This window comes from Salvia hispanica, chromosome 1 (genome assembly GCF_023119035.1).
Source record: "Salvia hispanica cultivar TCC Black 2014 chromosome 1, UniMelb_Shisp_WGS_1.0, whole genome shotgun sequence".
NCBI lineage: Eukaryota > Viridiplantae > Streptophyta > Magnoliopsida > Lamiales > Lamiaceae > Salvia > Salvia hispanica.
This window is the reverse complement of record NC_062965.1, coordinates 3,068,440-3,093,410: the sequence shown is the minus strand read 5'-3', so window position 1 is coordinate 3,093,410 and position 24,971 is coordinate 3,068,440. Positions and strand designations below refer to the sequence as shown.

At 35.9% G+C, this 24,971-nt stretch overlaps 4 protein-coding genes across 4 annotated transcripts; 2 read left to right on the top strand and 2 right to left on the bottom strand.

Moving 5' to 3' along the window:
- Positions 1–3,943: 3,943 nt before the first annotated feature.
- LOC125224281 (wall-associated receptor kinase 1-like) lies at positions 3,944–5,833 on the top strand. The gene is made up of 2 exons (XM_048127661.1): positions 3,944–4,464; positions 5,520–5,833. The coding sequence occupies exons 1-2, from the start codon at positions 3,951–3,953 to the stop codon at positions 5,831–5,833; spliced, it is 828 nt and encodes a 275-aa protein (XP_047983618.1). The 5' UTR covers positions 3,944–3,950.
- Positions 5,834–7,055: 1,222 nt separating this feature from the next.
- Positions 7,056–9,013, top strand: LOC125216786 (putative wall-associated receptor kinase-like 11). The gene is made up of 3 exons (XM_048118557.1): positions 7,056–7,263; positions 7,370–7,546; positions 7,653–9,013. Exons 1-3 carry the CDS (start codon positions 7,056–7,058, stop codon positions 8,852–8,854), a joined length of 1,587 nt encoding a protein of 528 aa, XP_047974514.1. The 3' UTR covers positions 8,855–9,013.
- A 5,052-nt stretch (positions 9,014–14,065) lies between these two features.
- On the bottom strand, positions 14,066–15,162 carry LOC125210783 (transcription factor bHLH154-like). The gene is made up of 5 exons (XM_048110374.1): positions 15,070–15,162; positions 14,727–14,861; positions 14,550–14,630; positions 14,392–14,457; positions 14,066–14,309 (listed from the first exon to the last, which is right to left on the bottom strand). Exons 1-5 carry the CDS (start codon positions 15,145–15,147, stop codon positions 14,142–14,144), a joined length of 528 nt encoding a protein of 175 aa, XP_047966331.1. The 5' UTR covers positions 15,148–15,162; the 3' UTR covers positions 14,066–14,141.
- Positions 15,163–17,353: 2,191 nt separating this feature from the next.
- Positions 17,354–24,504, bottom strand: LOC125201286 (beta-hexosaminidase 1-like). Its single transcript, XM_048099335.1, has 15 exons — positions 24,119–24,504; positions 23,956–24,039; positions 23,320–23,355; positions 22,951–23,062; positions 22,787–22,857; positions 22,567–22,697; positions 21,891–21,907; positions 21,473–21,521; positions 20,591–20,691; positions 19,824–19,883; positions 19,379–19,412; positions 18,894–18,992; positions 18,614–18,673; positions 18,277–18,527; positions 17,354–17,640 (listed from the first exon to the last, which is right to left on the bottom strand). Exons 1-15 carry the CDS (start codon positions 24,458–24,460, stop codon positions 17,474–17,476), a joined length of 1,614 nt encoding a protein of 537 aa, XP_047955292.1. The 5' UTR covers positions 24,461–24,504; the 3' UTR covers positions 17,354–17,473.
- Between the last annotated feature and the right edge of the window lie 467 nt (positions 24,505–24,971).

Below are 24,971 nucleotides of genomic sequence, written 5' to 3'. Positions count from 1 at the left end.
TTTAGGCTTGTGTGCTTCACCAGATTCACTTCACCCTTCTGAACCTTAGCCACTGAAGCATAAAGGTAATACAAACTGCCTCTTCTCTCCGCTGTCATGACCACACCATTCTCTCTCTTCACCAGCATCTTTCCACCAGAAGATAAGAAGGAATACCCTTTCGCCTCTAGTGATCCCAGAGATACCAAATTTCTTTTTACTTCACCAAATTTCTTTTTACTTCTGGAATATATCTAACATCCGTCAGCAACTTTACAGTCTGATCTTGCATTTTTAATCTGATGGATCCTATTCCTTTCACACTGCATATTTGATTGTTCCCCAAGGTTACAGTGCCAGAGGCCTCATCAATCCGCTCAAACCAGCTCAAATTCGGGTAGATATGGAAGCTACATCCACTATCCATTATCCAAGAAGCCCCATCTATTGTCTCCATAACATTCAATGCTTCAGCTTCTTGATTAAGTTCCACACAATCAGAGGAACCTGCACCTTGATTACCAGATGTTGCTTATTTTTTTTTCCATCCGAAACAATCCTTCTTCAAATGACTGGGTTTCTTGCACCAGAAGCACACCCTAGTTTCCTTCTGATCACTCCCAGAGGGCTTAGGATTGTCATACTTCTTCTTAAACCCTTTCTTTCCCTTGAATCCTTTAATATTCAAACTTTCAGAAGAGGGATCAACATTCTTAGTACCTGCTAATTGCAATTCCTTCGCCCTTAGAGCCGTTTGAACCTCCAGGAGAGTAATAGTACCTTCCCTCCCGTACATAATTGCGTCGCGGAGTTGGTCATACGCCTTTGGCAGAGCATTCAGGAGGAGTATCGCCTTATCTTCATCTGCAATCGTCACATCGATGTTCTCAAGATCATCGATGGCTTTGTCAAAGTCCTCCAATTGCTCCATCACCCCTCTATCCTCCATGAACCTGTACGAATAGAGCCGTTGCTTCATCAGCAGCCGGTTGGCGAGTGACTTCGTCATATACAGAGTCTCCAGCTTCTCAAGAATCCTAGCCGCGGTCGTTTCTTTGGCGACCTCCCTTAGCACTTTATCGCCGAGACACAGAACCACGACACTATGAGCCTTCGCCATGATTTCAGCTCGTTTCGCGATGGCCTTCTCATCAGGATCAATCGGTGCCTTATCTTTCTCCTTCTCTTTATCTCCTTCAAGCGCCGCCGAAAGCCCTTGTTGAATGAGCATCGCGCGCATCTTCAACCGCCACAGACCGAAGTCATTTTTTCCGGTGAACTTTTCAGCCTCGAACCTTGAAGCCATCTTGTATCGTGAATTCGATTCCGATCAAAACACAATTCGCCTGCTTCACTTCCCACAGACGGCGCCAATTTGTTAGGATTGAGTATCAAGAACAAGATCAAAGGAAGAGGTGAGGTTTGGGAGAAATCGAGAGAGAGCTTTTATTTCTTCCAGCTGAAATCAATTTGAGGGAATTGCTATTTGAAATCCCTAACTTCTCGGCTATATGGAGAAAAACAACTAATCAACTTAAGAGTTGATCCAATGGCTACAAAAGCATCTATCTAATCTAAACAAATCAATGGCTAAGATTTAAACACTCATTTAAAAAACAAGCCATATATCACTAAGTGTTTGAGCTATTTGAGCATATATCTACACATGTTGAGGCTAAAAATAGATAAACATGAAAATTACTACTACTACATTTTTGTTGAATTGTCACTTGATGATGCTGAAGCAGACGCCGAAGGATTTTCAGTATCCAGCTCAATGGACGCCCTCCTCTCGTCTAATTATAAAAAATAAGAAATTCTTAAATCTAAATAAAAACACAAATATTAACGAAAAAATATAAAAAGACACTATTCAGCATTTAATGTTCAATTTAAATGCAATAAATTCCTAATTTGGTTTAAATATTTAATTGGATGCCATAAAAGACTGCATCAGAGTTAGGAAAGAACGTGTGAGGCGAGCTGTGATTCTTTAGACCTATTGTCCACTAATACACTTTTCTTTCTACCCCTCTCTTACTTTGGCAATTTAGCATTGAAACTCATGTCATTTCAAATATTTTATTTTTAGGAGACGGATGAAGGAGTATCTTATAGTATTAAAAACATGAGAACATAAAATTAGGAGATTTCTCCAACAAGAGATTAGCCGCGATGAATGTAAAACTAAACATGATCCTTATCTGACTAGAATGTAAAATTAATTGAAGCAATTCTATATCAAGTTAGAGTTCACTAGTTTGGTGTAAATGAAGAAAGAAAATTATGTTAAAAACAAGCTTCAACTTACCCACTTGGCTTCAACCATGTTCGCCAAAATCCTTCTTTTTCAGCGACTGGCATAGCTGCATAGGTCATTACCATTGACTTAGTCATCGATGTGCATATTACAACTTTGATTCATAAAACCTTTCAGTAGAAAATTTTCCATTATCTCTAGATATCAATTGTTGACAAATAACATCCACAAATAAGAAAAATAATAAATAATGCCCAAGTGACCAAGTCATGGATCTTTTACTATAGAATTTCTGACAAAAATATTGTAGACTTGAAATTACAATTTGAGAACTATTTATAAGAAAGGAAATATGATTAGGCCGTCCAATTGGTGTTGAATTATTCATTTTTAGGCAGTCTATTTAGAATTGAGGCCTTTCATTTTAACGTAAAAATATGATTTAAGAAATCTTTACGTCCAATACCAAAATATTTATGATAATGTAAGAGTTGTGGTTACAAAAATCTCTGTAAACTACTAATCAAATGTCAAGAAATAAATATGCGTGGTGCAGGAGAGTCTTCTATCTTCATTCATCCCCACCACATCGTTTACAAGTCTTTTTGGTATTGGACTTGGTCGTTTGTAAAGAATGTAGGAGAAACCCTTTTACATATTTTTGGATTTATACATAAATTTAAAATATTGTTGAGATATTTTCACAATTCAAATTATCGTACAAATTCTTCGATTCAATTCACTTATTCATTCAACTTCAATAATCAATATAATTGTACTTGCTATTGCATGCACAAACACCCATCTCCTGCACAATCTCTCTCCATATATCTTTATGTATGTATACATTTCTATTGTGAGAGAAGGGTTTAAGGAAATAATTTGTATTGAAAGATTTAATTTTTCTTGTGTTTGAGAAGAGAGAAGAAGAAATACGAACTGCATCGAAGAAGATAGAAGAAATAATGCAGATTGAAAGGAAAGATTAATTTTTACAAATTCAAGAAGAAGATAGTGGCGCATAATTAGGTTTAATTTAGTTAATCGGGCTTTTTTTAAATGGGTTTGAATTGATTTGGTCAAGTTTTAAATAAATACTTTGAGTCATTAATCCGTTACTGTTTCAAAAGTAAATAAATGATCTTAGTTATTGGGATTATTAATTTATTTTGTTTAAATACTTGCAGCACTTAATAAAAGGCTTCATTTTTAATTAATATTATGTTAAAAATTTAACTGGATTCACTTAAATTAGAAACAATACAAAACTAAAAACAATATTATTAGGATAACTTACTTAAATTGCATAAAATCAAATTAAATGACAAATAACAAAATTACAACATCTAAATTAATTTTGATTATGTTACCTTTTTTATAGATGTATTTATAATAGTTCATTCAGCTTAAATTTTGAATTTTTTATATTGATGAACACTTGTTTTCATATTCCAAATAAAATATTGGTATTTTTTTTTTTCAATTTGATTGCATTTTTTTGTTCGATCTCATTTTTCAAAATCGAACAAAACAACAAATCAAATTAAGTATATGTATATATATTACATTTTGAATGTTGTTATTACTATTTTGGGTGTCTAGTTCCGTCCCTGTCTCCTAGTCGTCTCCAAAGTCAAGTAGTGAGTTGTTTAAAGCCAAGCTTTTTCTTCAAGATAATTATACACTTTTCATTCAGCTAAACTCATTCATTATGTGGCCTCTGCAACTGATCATCTCTGTCTTCCTACTTCTCCCACCATCACTACTCTCCGCGGCTCTAAATGCCAAACCGGGATGCCTGGACCGGTGCGGAGATTTACTCATTCCATATCCATTTGGAGTTGGGCCAAATTGCAGCTACAGCCCACATTTTGACATCAACTGCGATTATTCCACTGACCCTCCAAAAGCTTACCTCTCCATCATGAAAAAACAAGTGATTGAATTCAATCAAACTTACATTCGCCTCAAAAACCCCTTCATGATTTCAGCTTGTTATGGTCTGTCAACAGACAATCAACGCAGTATGACTGTGAACTTGTCTGGAACTCCCTATATGCTCTCGAATAAAAACGTGCTCACTGTTATCGGGTGTGATGATATGCTGCTGCAATACAAAGGAAGTTCCACCATTGGCGGCTGCTCGGTGTTTTGTGCTGATAAGAGTGATGCCGGCTTCGGAGATTGCCACTTTAATGGTTGTTGCCATCAAGCAGTAGGCTACGGTAATTGTCAAAACTCAAAAGTAAATATTTTAACATTACAATAACTCGTACTAACAGAATAATAACCGTCTCTAATAAATTTGTGTACAATTAAGGATTAATTATAATATATTCATCTATATCTTATTTTAAAATGATCAATTAATACAAGATCTCAATATTTGAAATATGTCAATTCCATCTCAATCTTTTCAACTTATCATATACTCCCTCCGTCCCAATAAGAGTAAAGGCCAAATGTGGTCCCTAACATATGGCCGTTTTATCAATTTGGTCCTTAATATTATCTTTTTGATTATTTGGTCCCTCACAAATAAACTCGGACCCGAATCGGTCCTCACTTAACAGAACCGTAAAAAAATAGACGATGACCGCAATTTGACTATATTAAATTACTAATGGTATTTAATTATACCTAATTATAATTCTTTTCCTATTAGTAAAATTGAAAAAAAGATAGTATTAGTTACAAAATGAAATGAATAATTTGTAATTTAATAGGAATTAAGAATTATAATTAGGTATAATTAATTACCATTAGTAATTTAATATAGTCAAATTGCAATCACGTCTATTTTTTGACGGTTCTGTTAAGTGAGGACCGATTCGGGTCCGAGTTTATTTGTGAGGGACCAAATAATCAAAAAGATAATGTTAAGGACCAAATTGATAAAACGGTCATATGTTAGGGACCACATTTGGTCTTTACTCTCCCAATAAACATGCAACATTTAATTTCCGGCACAAGATTTTATTCAGTGTTGTTTTGTGCGTAAATGAAGAGAGAGTAAAGTAAGAGAGAATAAAAAGTAGAGCTAGTGTTGTTTCTATTTTAGGAAACGTTTTATTTTTATTGGAATTACCCAAAAAGTAAAACGTTTCATTTTATAATGAGATAGAGGGAGTATATGCGTCTAATCTTACTAATTTGTACTATGAAATTCGCATTAAAATTATTAGACTAATATGTCACTACCTACTTTTTTTTCAATTCTCATATTTTATCAAATTCACATTAAAATTAATGTCGTCTCCAAATTCCCTAACTATTTTAGGAGATGAAGTACGTTTCTTGGAAGCAGAACTGATTGACTTGAGCAGAAGATCACAACGTAAAAAGCTTTTACCGTGCAGCTATGCTTTTATCCAGGAAAGGACAAAGAGGAATGAAACCGTATTTACATATCCTTTGTACTATCTGAATAACTCAACAGCATTGTTAAATGATGATTGGGCATCTGCATCAAGGCCACCGGTAGTGCGCTTGGACTGGCTCGTTGGGACTGAGAACTGCAGCCGAGCTATGAATTCCAACACTTACGCATGTCTAGACGAAAAGAGTGTTTGTGCTGATTATTATATATGCTGATTACGGTGATGTTACAGGATACATATGTAGCTGCGCGCAAGGGTTTGAGGGAAATCCTTACTTACGTGGAGGATGCCAAAGTTGGTTCTTTTTCTCCCTAATTCTATTTATTTTAAGTTACCATAAGACCTTACATGATATGAAATTCAACACATTGAATTTAAGTTAATTTCTAGTACGATGTTTTATGAAAACATGCTTGCGGTAACTTGCCTCTGTCTCATTTGCTACTCTGCCAGAAATAATTCCCTCTTCGAGTTCAATTGCCAAACCTGGATGCATGGATCAATGTGGAAGAGTATCGATTCCATTTCCATTTGGTGTGGGTCCAAATTGCTACTTGGAGCCATCTTTTGAAGTTGTTTGCAACAAGGACAACAACCCCGCCACACCCTTCCTCCGTCTTTTGAACGCTGAAATCGTTGAGCTCAACTCATCAAAAATTATTGTCAATTATGTGAACCTATCTTTAAATTGCTACAATAGGTCAGGCTATCAAGTTGGGCGGAGCTTGACAATTGACTTGTTGAAAACGCAATATAGTTTATCAGATAACAACTGGATCACCACCATTGGCTGCAATGCTATGCTTAACGGGGTTATTGGAGAAGACAAACGAAGTTCTATTCAAAGCAGTTGCACAGCCATTTGCTCCAACAGGCTCAATGTCTATGTTGATGGTACAACTTACGCAAATTGCAAAACATCTGATGCAGGTGATGGTTGTTGCAGGGTACCAATTCCAAGAGGTAATAATAAGTTGATATTTTCGTTTCTAAAAAGAATTCAATAGATATTATGGGTAAAGTTTACTTTGAAAAGCATTTCTTGTTTGACACGAAATCTTATGTAGTGTTCTTTAGGAAAGAAAATAAAGTTTGAGATATAATAAAGCATATATAAGGATATTTTTCATTTTAGAAATTGTGTGGGATGTCCAAAACAAGAACACAAGTTACTTTAAGTGGCTTCTTATTAAACCTGTACATTCTCTATAACACATTTAAGTTACTTTAAGATCTAGTACTATATGTCATCTTAACTAGAAAATGTCGCAGTTATAAGTATAATATGTGTTGGATCATTTTCAGGTACAACTTACCTTGAATCAAATTTGACTCATCTCGGTGACCTACCGACAAGTGCAAATATCTATTGCAGTTATGCCTTCACTGAACACACTGATTATTTTGAGCATTTTGTGCTTCTGAATAACTCAAGAATGATCCCACTGATCGATGCACAGCCGAGCATGGCATTGGATTGGAGGATCGGAAAGATAAATTGCAAAGAAGCACAGCAGGATCTCGCTAACTTCGTATGCCGAGATAATATTGATTGTGTTGATTTTGATGCTACGCTTGGAGGGTACCTCTGCAACTGCTCCAAAGGATACACAGGCAATCCTTACCTCAATCCAGGGTGCCGAGGTTGGTCTTTAATTTTATTCCTTGTTATGCTATAATGATTTGTGTGGAAATTGACCTACAAATATATGCTCTGTCAAATTACAACTTGTGATTATGTATCGAGCAGATATTGATGAATGCGCTGATAATACCACCAATACATGCGTCTCAAATTCAACTTGCCAAAATGGTCCGGGAACATTTCACTGCTTGTGCCCAAAAGGGTATACTGGTGATGGGAAAAAAGATGGCACAGGATGCTTTCCGCAGCCGCCATCCAAAACCAAGATGATTATCTTGACAGGTAACAATATAACGTTCCAACTCGCATATCAATCAGATATGCTGCTCATTGGATTTTACTTATTTCTAAAATTTGTTAATTTACTCACTCTTAAGTGTGCTTGTAGGTATAGGCTCTGGATTGGGGTTTCTTCTTCTAGTTTCAGTGTTCTTTTGGTTGTATAAATTGTTGCGAAAGAGAAAGGAAAGAATGGTAAAAGATAAATTCTTCAAGCGAAATGGCGGTCTTCTCTTGAAACAACAGACGAATGAAGGTGCACTTGGAAAAACAAAAGTTTTCCCGGCAAAAGAGTTGGAGGTGGCTACGGATAACTTTAATGAGAGCAGAATTATTGGACAAGGAGGGCAAGGCACTGTCTATAAAGGAATGTTATATGATGGTAAGATTGTAGCGATTAAAAAATCAAAGCTGGTCGAGTTGAATCAGTTGGAACAGTTCATAAATGAAGTGGTGATACTATCGCAGATCAATCATAGGAATGTGGTCAAACTATTGGGGTGTTGTTTGGAGACTGAGGTTCCTTTGCTTGTTTACGAATTCATGCCAAACGGCACACTATTTGATCTAATACATGATCCAAGTAGTGAATTTCCATGTACATGGAACATGCGTTTGAAAATTGCAGCAGACATAGCAGGGGCAGTAGCGTACTTACACTCTGCATCTTCTGTGCCTATCTATCACAGGGATATTAAGTCAAGAAATATCCTCCTTGATGAAAAGTATGTTGTCAAAGTATCAGATTTTGGAACATCGAGGTCCGTTGCTACAGATCAGACTCACTTAACTACTGTGGTTAAAGGGACGTTTGGATATTTAGATCCAGAATATTTTCGGTCGAGTCAATTCACAGAAAAGAGCGATGTTTATAGTTTCGGGGTAGTTCTTGTCGAGCTTCTTACTGGGCAAAGGCCAATATCTCTTGATAAAACAGAAGAGGAAAGAGGTCTAGCAACACGGTTCCTTACATGCATGGAAGAAGAATGCATGGATACGATTTTAGATCCACAAGTTCGGGAGCAAGGAAGAAAGGAGGAGGTGATCCTAGTTGCAAAGCTTGCACAAAGATGTTTGCACTCAAAAGGGAGAATGAGACCAACTATGAAAGAAGTTGCTACTGAATTGGAAAGTTTTAGGATGTCTGACATGTCGAGTGGTATTAATGTTGAATCAGAAGATGTGAGATCTTTTGAAGATATGTCTGCGATGATTTCAGACACTGAGTACACATGGACGAATAGTTATAAGAGTGCTTTCACATCATCATCAGACACACATCCGTTAGTGTTATCTGAAAGTGTATCATAATATAGACACATTTATAGTAGACTCAAATAAGATGATCAAGACTTGGTTCTATGCGACCTCTGAGATTGAAGATAGGAATATTTACAATTATTTTTAAGTTTTTTTATCAAATGTTGTGGATCTTTTAGATTTGTGGTTTGTTTAATGTCATTAGTCTAATTCACATCCATCTTATAACAACTCTTGATAAGAACGCATTTTATTTTGCAACTGAAAACTAAAGCACTCAGGAAACCAAAAAAAACAGATACTAATAGTTATGACTGAAAATAGATAAAACAACATGAAAATTATTACTACACTGTTAGGAAGGAGATATTATTTTGCCTATTTATTTGATCCCTTGCTTGATTTCCTTCCATACCTAGAATATATTTATTCTACCAAAATCTTTCCATATTTCAAGAGATCTTACCATACCTTATCCTAATTAATATTCAAAAATCCATGCCTTATTTACAAGGCTAGAAATCGCCCCTTCCTTGTTCCATGGAGGATTTTCCTTATTTTTATTTTGCTCCATAATATCTTATTCTATATGGAAAAATACCAAAACAAAATCTTGGCTTTATGGAAAGCCTTATTTTCGAAAATTTGAGGATATTGCCATCTTCTATTTTTGTTAATTCTTCTTCCCTACTTTACAATATTATTTTATTTTAATTTAATTTATAGAGAAAAGATCTTACCAAATATTCTATTCTTATTACCTAAAGATCTCATTGGACTCTATAAATAAGAACCAACCCCAACCCTAGCCCCCATTATTTTCGAAAATCCCACCCCTTGTGCTCTCTCAATTTTCTTCCACTTTACTCCATAAATCCTTCATCTTTTGAGAAGAATTCGAAGTTTAATCCGTGGATATTGAAGAACCAAGCCTATACTTTGATTCTACCGATTGATTTTCTCTAAAAAGGTATCTTCGTTTGGGAGTTATGATATTCTTCTTCTACCTCTTCTTTTCTTTTTCTTCCAACCGATTTAATCGGTGTTCTTGGACCTTCATGCATATTAATTGAGAGAAAAGGGATGAGAAGGGATATGGGAACATGTGTGTGTGCCGTGTGTGTGTGCTTGCGAGTGTGAGTGTGTGTTGTGTGGTGAAATAGTGGATGAAATATTAATGAGTGATCTAAAACTTGAGATGTGAATTTAGAATAGCATGATCTAAAGACCTAGATGTGAACTTGATTTATTGAAATAGCATGATGTGAACTTGATCTATGTGACGAGCATGATATTATGTAACATGAAGAAATAGAGATAGAAATTATATGACTTGATTTATGTGACAAGAAGGAATGGAATTTTATGACAAGTATGTGACCTAATTGTGCATGATGAATATGTAAGCATGCTATACTTCCATGCGATATAAGAAGATGATTTGTTGGGTATGCGATAACGTTTTGATAAGCATGTGAGATAGGAGAATAAATTGTTTGTGGTGAATATGCGTTAATGAGATGACTCAAGGGTAAAAGGGAAAAGCATGCAGCTGCAGAATCTTGAGAATGCAAGCTCGGGATTTCGCTGCTGTCAAATCGTCCCAACCCATTGAAGTTTAGTACAATATCGTTATTCTCCGTGGAGCCCAGCGATGTCATGAAATTATTCATGGCGGTCGACATCAAATAAAGGCTGCTAAGCCTCGCAAGTTTATCGTTGGAGGTGAGGTCTAAACTCGTTAGATCCACGGGGAGCTTCATGGCTACTGCTATTAGTACGAGGGTGAAAGCGTTAACAGAGAAATACTTACAGGGAAGCCAATACTTTTTGCTTCTGAAGCTAACAAAAGCATCGGCCGCCATTGCAAGTGTGCAGACGGCTGAAGCTGCTGCAATGTACATGCCTATCCACGGCATTGTTGAATCAAGCGATGCTTGGACTCTTTTCAGATAATCCGGATCTTCAAGCGCTGGGGATGAAGCCATGAGGCCGAAAGCTAACTCTGTCGATTCGATTTCTGTCTGATTATCTCTGGTGTTTGCATGTAGCATGGACTCTTATTTCAATCAACATAGTATATTAGTATTCCATTTCTTTGGCTTGTTGACGCAAGACTTTGAAATTAATTTTTCTGTGATGTCTTTATTACCCTGTTCTTGGTCAAGAATTAATATTTTTTTCTCAATTTGATTGATCTTCTATTATGGTGAGGTTTATGAAAATATTCTCGTCCAGACACAGACAAATCTCTTTCAACTACTAATCTAAGATTTACAAATAAAAGAAATGAACTCTTTAAATTTCAATTAGAGACGGCTAGGGATTAAGTTATTAATATTCAGACCATAGGAACGTGATCAAATGAAAACTCTAAATATTGTACAAACTCAAAACTATGGTCTAGACTATTAAAAAATATCAACAGATTAAAAAAAACATTAAAAGGAAAATGTCAATAGAATTTCAACATAATCAATGATTCATTCTGTGTTGATATTATGTTGATACTGTATTGATATTAAAATCTTCAAATTTTACACTTCCCTGAACCCTAAACCCTATTTTCCCACTTCCCAAAAAATTATATCCGTTTTCTATCCACTTTTAATTTATTTTTCAATTTTTTTCCCCAAAATTCACATTTTCATCTATAAATACTCTCACTTCAATACAAAAAAAAATCACATTCTCATCTATTCTATCACCTCAGTCTCTCATCTTTTTTCTCATATTCTCTCATCTAAATTCCACCACACTACACAATGTCCGGCTCTGGCGATCACCCCTCCGGCAATTGCGGTTGGAAACCACGATTGGTTCGACTCCGACTAATTCCCTAGTCCGGAAACGCAATTTACGGCCCCTCCTCAAACCGAAGGTTCGTAAGCTCCGGGTGGCTACTGTCCTTACCCAGTGCACGACCAAAACGTTTCCCGATTCGGGTGGGCACCCGAACCCAAATTGGGAGGGAGCAGCAGCTTTACTCCTACTTCTACTCCTCCTGTTCATGGCACCCGCACCCCGTACACTCCGGGTGAGATGATAGCGATGTTCAAAGCCTACTTGGCAGTCTCCGAAGATCCTGAAGTTGGCACGAACCAAACCAGGGAAACGTGTTGGTGGCGCATCACTCGTCTTTACAATGAAACCCTGCCGTGGGGAACCATCTATCACAATGATAGTATGTTGCGCAATTGCATGTTCAGATGCAACGAGGCAATCGGTAAGTTCCAGGGGTGTTACCTCCAGGAAGAGCGGTCGGCGGGGAGCGGCACGAGCGAGCTCGACATCATCACTGCCGCCTTGGCGACCTACCAACACATGGAGTTCAAAGCGTTCAAGTACCTCGATTGTTGGCGGAGGGGCGCCTACATCAGAAGTATAAGGGCCTCATAGTAGCATCCTCCTCCGGCAAACGGTCGAGGTGGGTAGCCCTATCCGACGGCGCCTCCGATGATGTGGTTACCCAACATGCCGGAACTAACTTGGGTAGCCCCGACGCTGGCCCGAGCAGTTCCCGCCGGCCGCAAGGAAAGAAGAAGGCGACGACCACCGGCCGCCGCACCTCGACTCCACCCGCCCCGGCCCCCGCTCCCTTTGTGCCTCCTCCATCCCCGAACAACACGTTGTGGACCCTCTTGGGTCAACTCTATTTGAACGATACGTCTAAGATGACTCTGGATCAACTTGCAACACATGAGCAAATGATACGGGGTCTCAAGAGGCAATTGGGGATAGAGGACTAGTCTTCCACGTGTGTAATTTTTAATTTGTAGGATTTTAATTATGTATTTTTTTATTTTCTAGGATTTTAATTATGTATTTTTATTTTTTAAGATTTTAATTATGTAATTTTTATTTTTTAGGATTTGAATTATGTAATTTTAAATTTTTAATGCAATTTCATATTGTGGAAATGTTTTTATTTAAATTGAATAATAGAATGGTGGGACTCTTGAGTTTGTCCTTAGCTAAGAGCACAACATCCGTGCTCTTAGCTAAGGACAAGGAGTAAAAGTGGGTCCGAACCCACTTCCATGCTCTTAGCTAAGAGCACGCATGTGGATGCTCTTATCATTACTTATTTGTCCACATTTTTCAGCTAGATTATTTTCACATCACAACTCCATAGTTCAAATTAACCATTATTATAACTTGACTGTATTATCAGTCGATTTCAGTTCAGCCTATCAATCAATCAAATAAGTCACGACCTCTAGAGCAAATTCTGCAAACAACAAAGAGTAGTTTTTTTTTTTTTACAAAATTGGGTCACATAAATTTATTGAACAAAAAGTTTTTCGCACGAATACACACATGCATATATAATGAATAAATTAAATAATTACTCTCTCTGTCCATCCGATCCCTCTTAATGACTATCCCTAAAATTTGTCACATGCCACTAACTTTTTCAACTCACTTTTAATTACATTTCTTAAAACTCGTGTCAGGTCAAATAGTGATGAATTATTATGAACTGTGGGAGTACAAAACTAATCCCTTTATAACAAAGTAGAACGCACATGCCATCTGTAATGAACGGATGCAATATTATGTATTAACAAGTTACACAAATTTTATCCGAACTTAGACCTGAAATTACAGTATCCAATTTTTTACTACTTATCTTTATTATAATTAAGGTTGGGTTTTAATTTTGCTTTTTTACAGAGCTGTTGGTTGTCAATAGATCTTCACTATTAAGCAGACACCAATTGGATCTATCGAGTGATATAAAGTTCGATTAATAGTCAAAAGGTACATTCAAATACATGGAGTGGACTATGCAGAGACATTCGCATTCGTGGCAAAGATGGTTTTATACAATGTGATACTATCAGTTGATGTATTGTGAACCAAGATCGACCTCTCAACTAGGTATAGTGAAAGTTACATTCGTAATAAAGACCAACTGACATATATTTTGACCAAGTCGGTAAACTCCAAGCGTTTTGGCAATGTTCTAAATGAGTTAAGCGTCGGTAATCCCATCACTTAACTTGAGGGATTGTTTTAAAAGATAAACATGTTAGAAGCCAGAGTACGGTGAATGAATCTAATCATGTGCTTTACATAAGGTCAAGCAAACTTCCTAAAATAAGCTATCAGAGCTTATGTGCTAATTTGTGTATTAGTATAAAAAAAACACATACTTGGTTCCATAAGAAAAACATGTAATCCTCTTTCTGAAACATTCAATACAGAAGACAATTATCAGTTGTTACAAAGTTACAATATGTTCTCTCTTTCCCAGTCTTTTGATCCATGTTTAACAGTGGTAAACTCATTCTTTTTTTGTTGCAAGATAAGCTAGTCCTTTGAATTCACTGTATTAATGATTTTCTGCAAATAGATTTATAGAAGGTGTTGGGACAAATTGCCTATCAAGTTGTTCAAGAACAACAGATGGTACTAAGCACAATCCCCGGCTTTGAAGGTCCGATCTCCGTTCTCCTATCTGCTTCGTCGTTTGGTCTCCTGATATAATGTGAAACATTTCCTGCAAATTGCATATCAAACATGTGAAATACTAGGAAAAGAAAATGTTAAAAAACAATTAGGTTGTAAGAAAAGTTAAACACCTTAATCTGGTCTTGAAGTGCTTGGATTGAAACAGAAGCCTCTAGAAGCACTGAAGCTGTGTCTGTCTGCAAAAGAGAGAAGTATAATTTCAAAATAGAAGTAAATATAGTTTCATTATTCATTGCTGCAATTGTAAGCTGTTTCTTTCAGTTTCTACCTTGCCATAAGGAGAAACTAGCTTTTGAAGAGTTGTGATTTTGTCTGTTAACTTCTGGCTTCTCCTCCTCGACGTAGGCTCCTGCGAATTCGACATCAGTTAAGCAGTGTTCCGATGCACCATCCTCACATATGTATGACTACTATTTCTTCATTATGACATAAAGAGAAATTGCACCTTCTCTTTGTGCACTTTTGGCAACTTTCCTTGTAATCGCGTTTGCCTTTTCTTCTCCCTCTCCGTCTCTTTAGTTAAACTGGAAGTGACACCCTCAGCCGGTCGCTTTCTTGCACCTTGAATGAGCCGAAAATCCTATAAAACCACGGACGGATTGCTCATGAAAAGCCCGAAATCTCAACCATTTTACCCCACCAAATACTAGTCCTTTTCTTTTTTTTACTATGTGCATCAAATTTTATTTGTTAGTATTGAACTGGGTAAACAATTCTTGTTATATTCGTGATTACTTTTGTGATTATTTCCTAAAAACCGAATAAATTAAGTATGGAGCAGTACTTACATTATTATCACTATGTTGAAGAAAAGTGGAGTTCCATGGTTGGTAAAAGGTGTGTTCTTGTAGAGGCATGTAGTTCATCTGAGAAGTTGATGTTGATTCTATATAAATTCAAAAATGTGAAGCCATAAGATTGTTTAATTTAGACAAATAAAACATTATTATAACTATAGATTCAAAAGAAATGTTGTGATCAAACCTGTGACAAGGATGCTATCCACAGTATTTTGTAGATCAAAGTGAGCATGATCACTTGAGAAGTCTCCATAGAAGCACAAGCTATTATCATGGGGGAACCTGTCCAAATTAATTATAAGGACACATTTTATTTATTTATTTATTTATTTATAAATGCATCGATTCAATGAAGGTACAAATGAAAATTCAAGAATCAGAAAATGGCCAATAAAACTCAAACTTACAAGTTGGTGTTTATTGGTGAAGGAGTTTCTGTCAAAACCTCACTGCAACCTGAAAACTATTATTGTCATTACTTTCATTACAAGAAATTTTAAACTAAAAATAAAAAGAAATGTCAAAAGCAAAGAGAAAAAGCGTTCTTCATGATTTGTACCATTGTTAGTGAAGGAATACGAAGAGAAGCAGGAAAGAATGCCATTCTTCATAGTTATCGAATTACTAGAGTACTACTGATTTGGTTTGATTTGAATTTTAAATGATTCAATCTAACAAATGTATTCATATTTATATTTGAATGAGATAATTGTATTTAATGACACAGGGGCGGCTCCAAGTTGGGACTTTCTACATTATTCAACTATTTTGAATGGAGGAGTTGACTTGTATATAATCCAAGAAGAAGAAAATCAAGACAATATAGTAGTAAAAAATTAGAAATTGAAGCTTAAACAAGTCGGTAAACATGCGATGGACATAGTTTCGTGATTTCGTCCCTTATAATAATCTAAATCGAAATAGAAAATCTTGAATGGATGGTATAAATAGAGGTAGCTATAAAGTCACAGGAATTTAAATTACAACATAATATGCCAATCCATAATATTGTTGTTTGTTTTGAGATTCCACACACTTCTAAACTGAAAATACTCAATCGACCGCTTAGTCAAAGGAGAGTATAATTTCCTCAATTTGACATTAATGAAATCAAGATTCCTCTTCATAGTTTGACTAAGTTTTGCCTTATTTTAGTAATAACACTAAGTTGTCTTTCTCACATGGACATTGTTGCATGTCGGAGAATTTTGGTCGTTGCATGTTGACGTTTCGCCTGCGGTATAAATAAATTTGACATTTGACGACACGTATCCTCGAGGCTATAAGTATAAAACTTTAATAAATTGCCGGTTTCAAACTCTATCTTAATCTATAGTTAGTGAGAGTGAGATGTAAATAAATTAAATTAAACTCACTTTCATTGAATTATGAAGTCGTTTCTAAACTAGATTAGATTGGATTATTTAAAAGTTTAAAACTGACTTCGGAAATTTTCTAATCATTATTAAAGAAAGTAAGACTCACGCAGCCGAATCCTATATCTTAATAGGGGTGCGTCAATAATTATGTCTTTTGCTGGTAGTAGTAGTATAAAAATTAGTAGGCCGTTAAAACTTTACGTTTATAAACTTTCCGATTATTTGTATCTTTTTATATGTGAAATCTATTGAAATTTTAATTAAGACTAATGATAAAATATGAATCTTGTATCTCTAAAAAGGGAAATTGGTCTCTAAAACCATGAACTTTGCCCAAAATTTGGTATTTCCCATGAACTTTGAAATTGGTATATAATATCACGAACTTTGCATTTTGTTTGGTATTTTCCACGGCATGCTTATTACTATATTTGACTAACTTACGAGGCTTTTATCATACTTAACACAATTAAATCAACGTAGTTTTCAACGTGACTTTTTATGCTACATGTTATGAACTTAAAAAGTGGTTTCAAATATTATAAAACATATCACGGTTGCCTATGTTAAATAAGATTTTGATGAAAATATCTTATTTGAGTGAGTTTGGGAAATACCAAACAAAATGCAAAGTTCGTGATATTATATACCAATTTCAAAGTTCATGGGAAATACCAAATTTTGGACAAAGTTCATGGTTTTAGAGACCAATATCCCCTCTAAAAATCCTGCATATCCGCATTAAAAAAGACGTAAATCTATGTGGAATTTCAAGGTATTTTTTTCGTTTCAAACAAAAAAAAAAGACGTAGAACAATAAAACCTGCATATCCACGTATTTAAAAAAAAAAAAAAAAAAAAAAAAAAAAAAAAAAAAGAAGAAGAAGAAGAAGAGAGTGAGAGCAGCAATTGGTATATAGACATCCACAATCACAATACAAAGCAGAGAAACAAGAGATGGCAAGGCTTATGTTCTGGTTCAATTACTCAGACTCAACAGAATCAGCTTCCCTTCACTGTCTGTAGCAAGAACCCGGGCCAACTGGAGGTCTACGAGCATAGAAGTTTCTAACCGGGGCTGCTGGGACACCACGCCTCGTCAGCAGACAGCGGAAATACTCTAATCTTTCCAGCACCGTTGCACGCGAAGATCCAGACTCCTGCGCACTCCACAGCCGCTCTGCAGGAACATGAAACAAATTTAAATTAACGGCGAGGCACCATTACATGTCATTATTTCGTAACGGAATCATGTCACATTATCTATGACTGGACACACATGTTCAAGGCCTTTAAAAAGCGTAAGGTTTGAAAATTTAAATTATTGTAAATAATCCATTGGGATCATCATCAAGGTTCAAAAAACAGTGGCAGATAACATAGTAGCCCGTAGACGACGAAACGTGAATAGCATGTAAGACTCAATGACCAACTACCAGAGAAAGAACGCTGGTGATTTTGAATTCTGATATACTCCTTTTGTCCCAAGTTAATCGATTCACATTCCTTATGGGGATGTTCCAAGTTAAACGAGTCATTTCCTCTTTTTGGCAAAACTCAACCTTTTTAATTTCTCTTACTTTATTCTCTAATACTTCATTTTCCACTTAAACCCATTAAACACACACTCTTAAATCTCGTGCCTAAAAGAAATGTCTCTAACTCTCTATCAACTTGGACAGAGTCACGGAGGAAGACGTCGACATCAATAAGGCAAGTCTAGTGAGTTTTAATTGGATCTTGTTGAACGAGAAACACTTTTAACTAAATCTTCAACTTGGACACACTCTTAAATCTCGTGCTTTTAGAAACATACCTGCTGCTGCAGCTGCTCGGGGCCATATTGTCTGTTGTACATCTGATGCATCAGCTGTTTCACCCCACATGCAAACTTCTCCCCCAAGCACAAGTTTTTGTTGCGAAGCATCGGTGATAGATTCTAGCGGCTCAGCATAATAGACTAATTCCCAAGGGACATCTAAGTGGTCGAGGTACCAGAAACCTTGGTTACTGTAAATGCATCTAAAACCTTTCGCCACAGCCTTTGGACAAACACCAGCTCCTAGCCTGTATTTTCATCATGAAAGTATGTTAGGCCAGAGAAGTTAACGACTTAATATCTAACGTTTTAAAGCTACAAACTAGATACCCACCAGTTATGCACCACGGTCTTGGGGTTGAGACTTGTAGGAAAGCTGTTGAAGGTTTCTTCCCTGAGAAGGAGACTATATATCATACACGAAAACTGTGCCATTATCATAAAACTTCTTAAAAGTCGAAGAAGCACACTCCTGACTGACTAAAGTTCAATATTCAACAGTTGGTATCTGTTAGAATGACAAATCATGGTGAAAAAAGGATATCCAGCTACTTGTCTATAGTTGAAAAAGAAAATAGAATCCCGAAATGTTTTTGAGAAGACTAAGAGCTTACCAATTAACTGGAGTCCAATTTAGAGATATAGCTATTTCCTGAGCTCGGAGAACAAAATATTTATATGCATCTTTAGCAGTCATATTATGATCTTGAAGCCTGCATAAATGATGTTGTAACCGTAATCAACGCAATAGGTAGAAAGTCTAACAAATAATTGTATCGAGAACAATAGAAAAACACCACGCAAGTTCCAAACAACAGAAAATAATTCATGGTTTTTACAGAGAAACAAAAAGCAGGACCAGCTAGATGATAGATTTTCCTATTCAAGTTTATGGAGACAACAATTTCCAAGACCCATAATATGAATTTTGTGAGTTATCACTCTATCATATGGAAGAAGACATAAAGCTATTGATGTTATGTCGATGACAAGAATGACGACTACTTATACATATTTCTAAGGACCTTATACATGACACTTTGCCATAATGCAGCTAGGAATCCATCCAGAAGATTATAGACAAGAGCTGGGAACTTACCATTGCTGCACGTGGGGGGTTGAGGTCCAACAATCTGCATAATTTTGAAGAGGCGGAATGAGAATGAAATCAAATAAATGGGCAGAAGCAGTAAAAATAATACATCCACAGACAGAGCACACAGTTAAACTACCATATAAAACGTTAATTAGTCCCCCAGCCTGCAGAAACTTGTGATTAAGTTCCTTCATCCAGCAATCATAATGCTAGATCTGAGGGAATCCTAACCATACCTTTTCTTTCCCAGAAGTAATCTTATTCTATCAATAGTTTCTTGACAAATGATTACGTCTCCAGGAGAGATCTTTTACCAATCCGCCACTTAAGCAGTTACGGTGTTGCCTCTTGGTGCGGAAACACGTTTTTATCTTATCTCACTTTATGGTTAAAGATAAACTATTTGCAATCTATGAAACAGATCAAAAAGCAAGAAGATAAGTGTTACCTGTATTAACCTCATCACCGCCTAAATGGAAAAGTCCAAAAGGAAATATCTTTTTCATATCTGCAAGTACAAACCAAAACTTATTCCATGGCAGAGACTAGTCACACTACAAGAATGTTTTCTCAGCAATATGTCTATTCTTATATCCTTTGAAATGTTTTCTCAGCAATATGTCTATTCTTATATCCTTTGATGATGCAAGCACAGCATGAATAGCAGCATTCATCAAATAATTTAAACATCTAGAAGCTGGAAAAGCTAGTAATATCTGAAACTAGCCTAGCAACAGATGAGTTACTTTCAATTTATGTCCACCAATGTGTACATATAGGAAATTAGAGGTGATGTGTCATGTTTTTTCAGATAAGAAAAATGATTAAAAATGGGATTAATTAGTAAACTAAGTTGCAAAGGGTCAAATATGATACTTTAGCATTTACTAACTTGCGCAGTAAGATAATACATAATTGCCACACCCCAGACCCCATGAGGAAGACTCATTCACAATGGACTGCAATAGGAACTACTTTACTATTTTTACTCTGCTTTGCAAAAATAGTCCAGCAAAGTTACTTAAGCAAGAACCTCCTACGGTAAAGAGTGAAGTTTGCAAAGTTCCAAATGGATTAGACAAACCAGTGAGATTCAGTTTGCAAATAAATGCAGCAGTCTACTGGCAGGATATGCAGAGTATAGATTGTTGCACATCAAGAATGTGAACGGGCAGCATAATATCACATAATTCATTCAAGAGAACATATTGTAACCTGAGAGTATGCCAGAGATCAAATCAAAAGTAAAGTTTTTGGAAACATCCAGAGGCTCTCTGCACGAAGAGGATGGCCAAAGATCAGGGTATCCTGTTCCCCTGCATATAGAAAACGCTCATCTGAACATGAAAATTCAGAAGCAGTTGATGCATTTAGCAGATAACAGTGAGTATATCACTTTCTTGAATATGCATATATATAATGGTCGGACTTCTTAGTCAATGTTCCTATAATCTAATGCATTAAAGGAAAAATAGCCCAATCCTCAAAATAATTTACTCGCAGTTAATGCCTAGAATGCAGCAAGAAACTATCAAAAAAGTACAAGTTGGCATGTAGCACCACTTTACTCTTTCACCAAGATTTCTAATTTCTAATATAATAAAAGAAGACCAGTTCATATCTAACTTCAGCGGAAACTAGTAATGTTAAGACACATATTCCATGTACACAAAGCTCATTAAAGATTTGCAGGATTTGCAAATGTTCCAACAAAATATCTCCTGCATTTTCCTTGGCCTTGGTAGAGATGTGCATGGAACACTGCACCCATACAGGGAACTAATTACCCAAATATAGGCCTAAGTGACAGTGATTCTAATATATAACAGTATAGAAAACCATGGAAACTATTTGTTAGAAGTTATCCACCATAACTTCCTCATAAGAATTATGATTATATGAAACAACTTGCAACAGTTAGATGACAAGTGCTGCTATTAAGAAGTAAAGGCACTGCATGTTATCTGCAAAATCACTGTGTGATCTCAAGGACATAAAACTTACTAATAAAGAGTAGAATAAGCAATAGAAAATAGTTTAGCTTAGACAAAGATCAGTAACTTAAGTGAAAGAATAACTTAATCTCTTAAGTTTTACCATGATTCTGCATGTCCAGGAACATCAACTTCTGCCATGATGTTAATACCTGAGAATGGAAACACAAGAAATATTGAGATAATGTGCAAGGAAACAGAGAGGACACATTTGGACTCGGGTTCAGAATTTGACAAATGATTTTAGCATGGTCAAGCAATCCTAATTTCAATACCAACATCATAAATAAAAGGATCTACTATCATTCTCTCATAGCCCAGTAATTTTTTTGCAGTAAGTATTTTGGTGATTCCAGAATTCGGAACATTCGTATTCATAGGATGACAAGGAGAAAGCTTCAGAGGATTTAATATAAAAGGACTTGAAGTGAATGTATTTAACGATTAAATACTTGAGCAGATCAAATTGGGCATTAAAGAAAAGATACATAATATGTTCTTGATTATATGACACAACGTACCTCTCTTTTTTGCAAAACTTCAATGTAGGCCACAAGGAGTATATGTTGCACATGGAACAAATCATTAGTTTCTCATGAGGCAAAAAAAAACAGAAGTAAAAGAAACCAAGATGGAAGATGTGCATTCAGTTAAAATAAATAAAATTAAAATTCTTGAATCGTTATTTGGATCAATAGAAGGAAATCAGTGGATTAACATCCTCCTGCATAAAATCAGATTCCGAGGATTATCCATATACAAAGAGCCTATATTTTCTGACACTGGTAATGGAAAGATAAACCTACAAAATCTTAATTACTTTTTCTAGAGTGCGGATATAGGAAGATCTATGCTAGTAACTAGATGCAAGGACTAATGCATAATTCAGATCAATGCACGACTTTCTCAACACTACAGCCTACAGGTATAGAAAAATTATTTGAAATCTTCTAGCAATACTATAGGAGGTAGACTCTCAATTCTCAAAGTTGAATCAAGATGAAAATTAGGAATATGTATAATTAGAGTGACTAGAATTTTACAAAGAAAATAACACAAGGTTTGCGAAAGTAAAATTTAACTGCTTAATGCCACATTCTGATCTACTAAAAATAATAGGACCACTAAAATTCCTTTCTCACTTCTGGTAAGACTTAAGACTCATTCAGTTGACGAGTGACAGAACTAGAAGCTTACTCGACAATTTCAGAAGCATCGTCTATGGTATATCGCTCCCATTTTGTATATGCTCCCTTCCACAATTTCGGGAAACTTGGGACTTCAAGAGGAAATGACTGTTCATCTATGATGTGCCAGTGGAGGACATTCTACTGAATGCAATCATCAAAATTCTTAAATATAAAATGGAAACAAATGACTAGAGAAGGAGAAGTAATATTTGATTCACATATCTTACAAGTTTAGCATATGACATAGACTCTATAACTTGCTTCATTATCTCAATTGGCAAATAATGCCTAGAAGTATCTGCAAAACATGTAGACATGATATTCAACTTGAAGCAACCTTGCACATAAGCATAATAAAAGAAGAATGTAAGTCAAATATGGCCCCACTTACCAAGCAGAAGACCACGGTATTCAAATCTTGGCTTATCTTGGATGTACCATGGAGCATTGTACAGTTTTACAGTTTTGGTTCCATAATCAAAAGAACATAGCTGGCTTAATGTCTGGACAAAAAGCATAAACAAGGGTGATTAGAAGGTTAACCTTGTAACTAATTTTTAGTATTATCTGAGAATCTCAATAAACATTAATGTTATTTTTCACGAGTCCATATTTCACTTTGCTTTCTTATATTGACTTGTGCATCAGAGGCCAACCACGTGTAGACACATATCTTTGACACTGAGTATAAAAAATAGAATCACACAACTTTCCTGAACAAGTTCTCTTAAACAATCATGAACCTACTACTCAAATGTACCTCTAGACCATGCAGCGCTCCATAAACAGAATTTGCCTGCAGTAAGTAATAACAAAGTTTAGGAAGATCATATTAGAATATAGAAAAATGGCACAGCAGGATATACAGCAGAATATAGAAAAATGGCATTTACTGTCTGTACATCAGCCAAAATCGGCAATACGAAGTCATGTTCCTAAGTTCTCTCGCTTTTGCTGTTGGTTTTACACGGAAATAAGTATGAAGATATTGAAAGAGATGGAAGGGGTCAAAATAACAAAAGAAGTCCCAAGTGGCTGTCTGGCTGGTAGACTATACCTTATTGGGTGAGACACTAAGCTTGGTAAAACAAACACTACACATCTGACGAGCTGCTACATCATCTTCCTAAGTCAACTACTAGGAAGGATTGACATTCTGCCATCATCTTAACCCTTTGAGTTTGGAAACTTATTTAATTCATACAAATCAGTCTCATTACACAATGATCACATAGACTTCACCTAATTTACGTGATTTTCTAATCAATAGGAAAGTGCGAAAATAACTGGTCAAAATAGGAAATACAGGAATGTAGCTTCAGAAGAAATTTACGATTTCAATTTCGAACATAGAAATTCAATGAAGTAACAAAATCAACGATAGTATTGAGTGCACCTCAATTGTGACTTCACCGATCACCGAATGCGCATCTCTGGCGGCCACCAGCAAATTGTAGCTCTCATCCACTCCGAGTTGAAGCTACAACACACCAAACCAAAAATTAAACAAAAATTACACGAATTAAAGCAAACAGCGCAGTTCAGAGATTCAAAACTACCTCCTCATCATCTGAATGGACAAGTATAGTCAGTTTATTGAGATCATAGTCGATTCCAGAGCTCGGCAACTTCAAACTAGCGTGCTCAAATATGATTCTCTTGTACCTATCAAATGCTTCGGAAACGATTCGAGAGCCACCGCCGTTTCCGCTGGTAAATAGCGTCAGATTGGGGTTAACGGTGAGAGTTTGGTTGCCGGAGGTGTACTGCGACGGCAACGGCCATATGTAAGTCGGAGAGTCATCGGCGCCGTGGTAATTGAGGTGGTGGAGGCCTAGATTCCGGGAAGTAGTGAGCAGCAGCTGCGAGAGGAGGAGAAAAGCTGCGAGTAGAGAGTTCATTTTTTTCAGAGAGAGAAATTGGATTGAAGTGAAATGATTTTTGTCTGTTGCTCTCTGTTATGCTCGCGCTAAAAACATGTTTATTATATTCGGGTTCTAATTTAAAACAGTATGTTACAAAATTAAAATAAGATTAGTAAATATTATTAAAACAAAATGAAAATGACTGAATGCTAAACAATGATAGAAATGTCAATCATACTCAGTCCGCTCAAGTTCGGGGCAATCATATTATGTGGAGAATTAAGTTATTTAATTACTTCCTCCGTCCCATAAAAGATTAACCACTTGTGGAACAACACAAGATTTTAGGAGGCTTTATTTTGTATGTTAATGGAGAGAAAAAATATAATTTTTACATTCATTTGAGAGAGAATTTTTTCCAAAAAGAGAAATGTGGCATCTTTTGTGGAATAAATTAAAAAGAAAAGTGTGACATCTTTTGTGAAACGGAGGGAATACAAGTTAGTCATCTTATCCATCCTTTAATACATGTCCCATTATAATCTGA

What these genes read in the sequence shown, in the direction of transcription:
- LOC125210783 (XM_048110374.1), bottom strand. Translation starts at nt 15,147, where the DNA reads ATGAACTACATGCCTCTACAAGAACACACCTTTTACCAACCATGGAAC. An exon ending in TTCAACATAGTGATAATAAT is followed by an intron (nt 14,862 to 15,069) that starts GTAAGTACTGCT and finishes GTGGTTTTATAG; the next exon opens with GATTTTCGGCTCATTCAAGG. An exon ending in TAGTTTCTCCTTATGGCAAG is followed by an intron (nt 14,458 to 14,549) that starts GTAGAAACTGAA and finishes TCTCTTTTGCAG; the next exon opens with ACAGACACAGCTTCAGTGCT.
- LOC125216786 (XM_048118557.1), top strand. Translation starts at nt 7,056, where the DNA reads ATGATCCCACTGATCGATGCACAGCCGAGCATGGCATTGGATTGGAGG. An exon ending in CCTCAATCCAGGGTGCCGAG is followed by an intron (nt 7,264 to 7,369) that starts GTTGGTCTTTAA and finishes TGTATCGAGCAG; the next exon opens with ATATTGATGAATGCGCTGAT. An exon ending in CAAGATGATTATCTTGACAG is followed by an intron (nt 7,547 to 7,652) that starts GTAACAATATAA and finishes GTGTGCTTGTAG; the next exon opens with GTATAGGCTCTGGATTGGGG.
- LOC125224281 (XM_048127661.1), top strand. Translation starts at nt 3,951, where the DNA reads ATGTGGCCTCTGCAACTGATCATCTCTGTCTTCCTACTTCTCCCACCA. An exon ending in CCATCAAGCAGTAGGCTACG is followed by an intron (nt 4,465 to 5,519) that starts GTAATTGTCAAA and finishes TAACTATTTTAG; the next exon opens with GAGATGAAGTACGTTTCTTG.
- LOC125201286 (XM_048099335.1), bottom strand. Translation starts at nt 24,460, where the DNA reads ATGAACTCTCTACTCGCAGCTTTTCTCCTCCTCTCGCAGCTGCTGCTC. An exon ending in TCCATTCAGATGATGAGGAG is followed by an intron (nt 24,040 to 24,118) that starts GTAGTTTTGAAT and finishes GGTGTGTTGTAG; the next exon opens with CTTCAACTCGGAGTGGATGA. An exon ending in TCGGTGAAGTCACAATTGAG is followed by an intron (nt 23,356 to 23,955) that starts GTGCACTCAATA and finishes TACTTACTGCAG; the next exon opens with GCAAATTCTGTTTATGGAGC.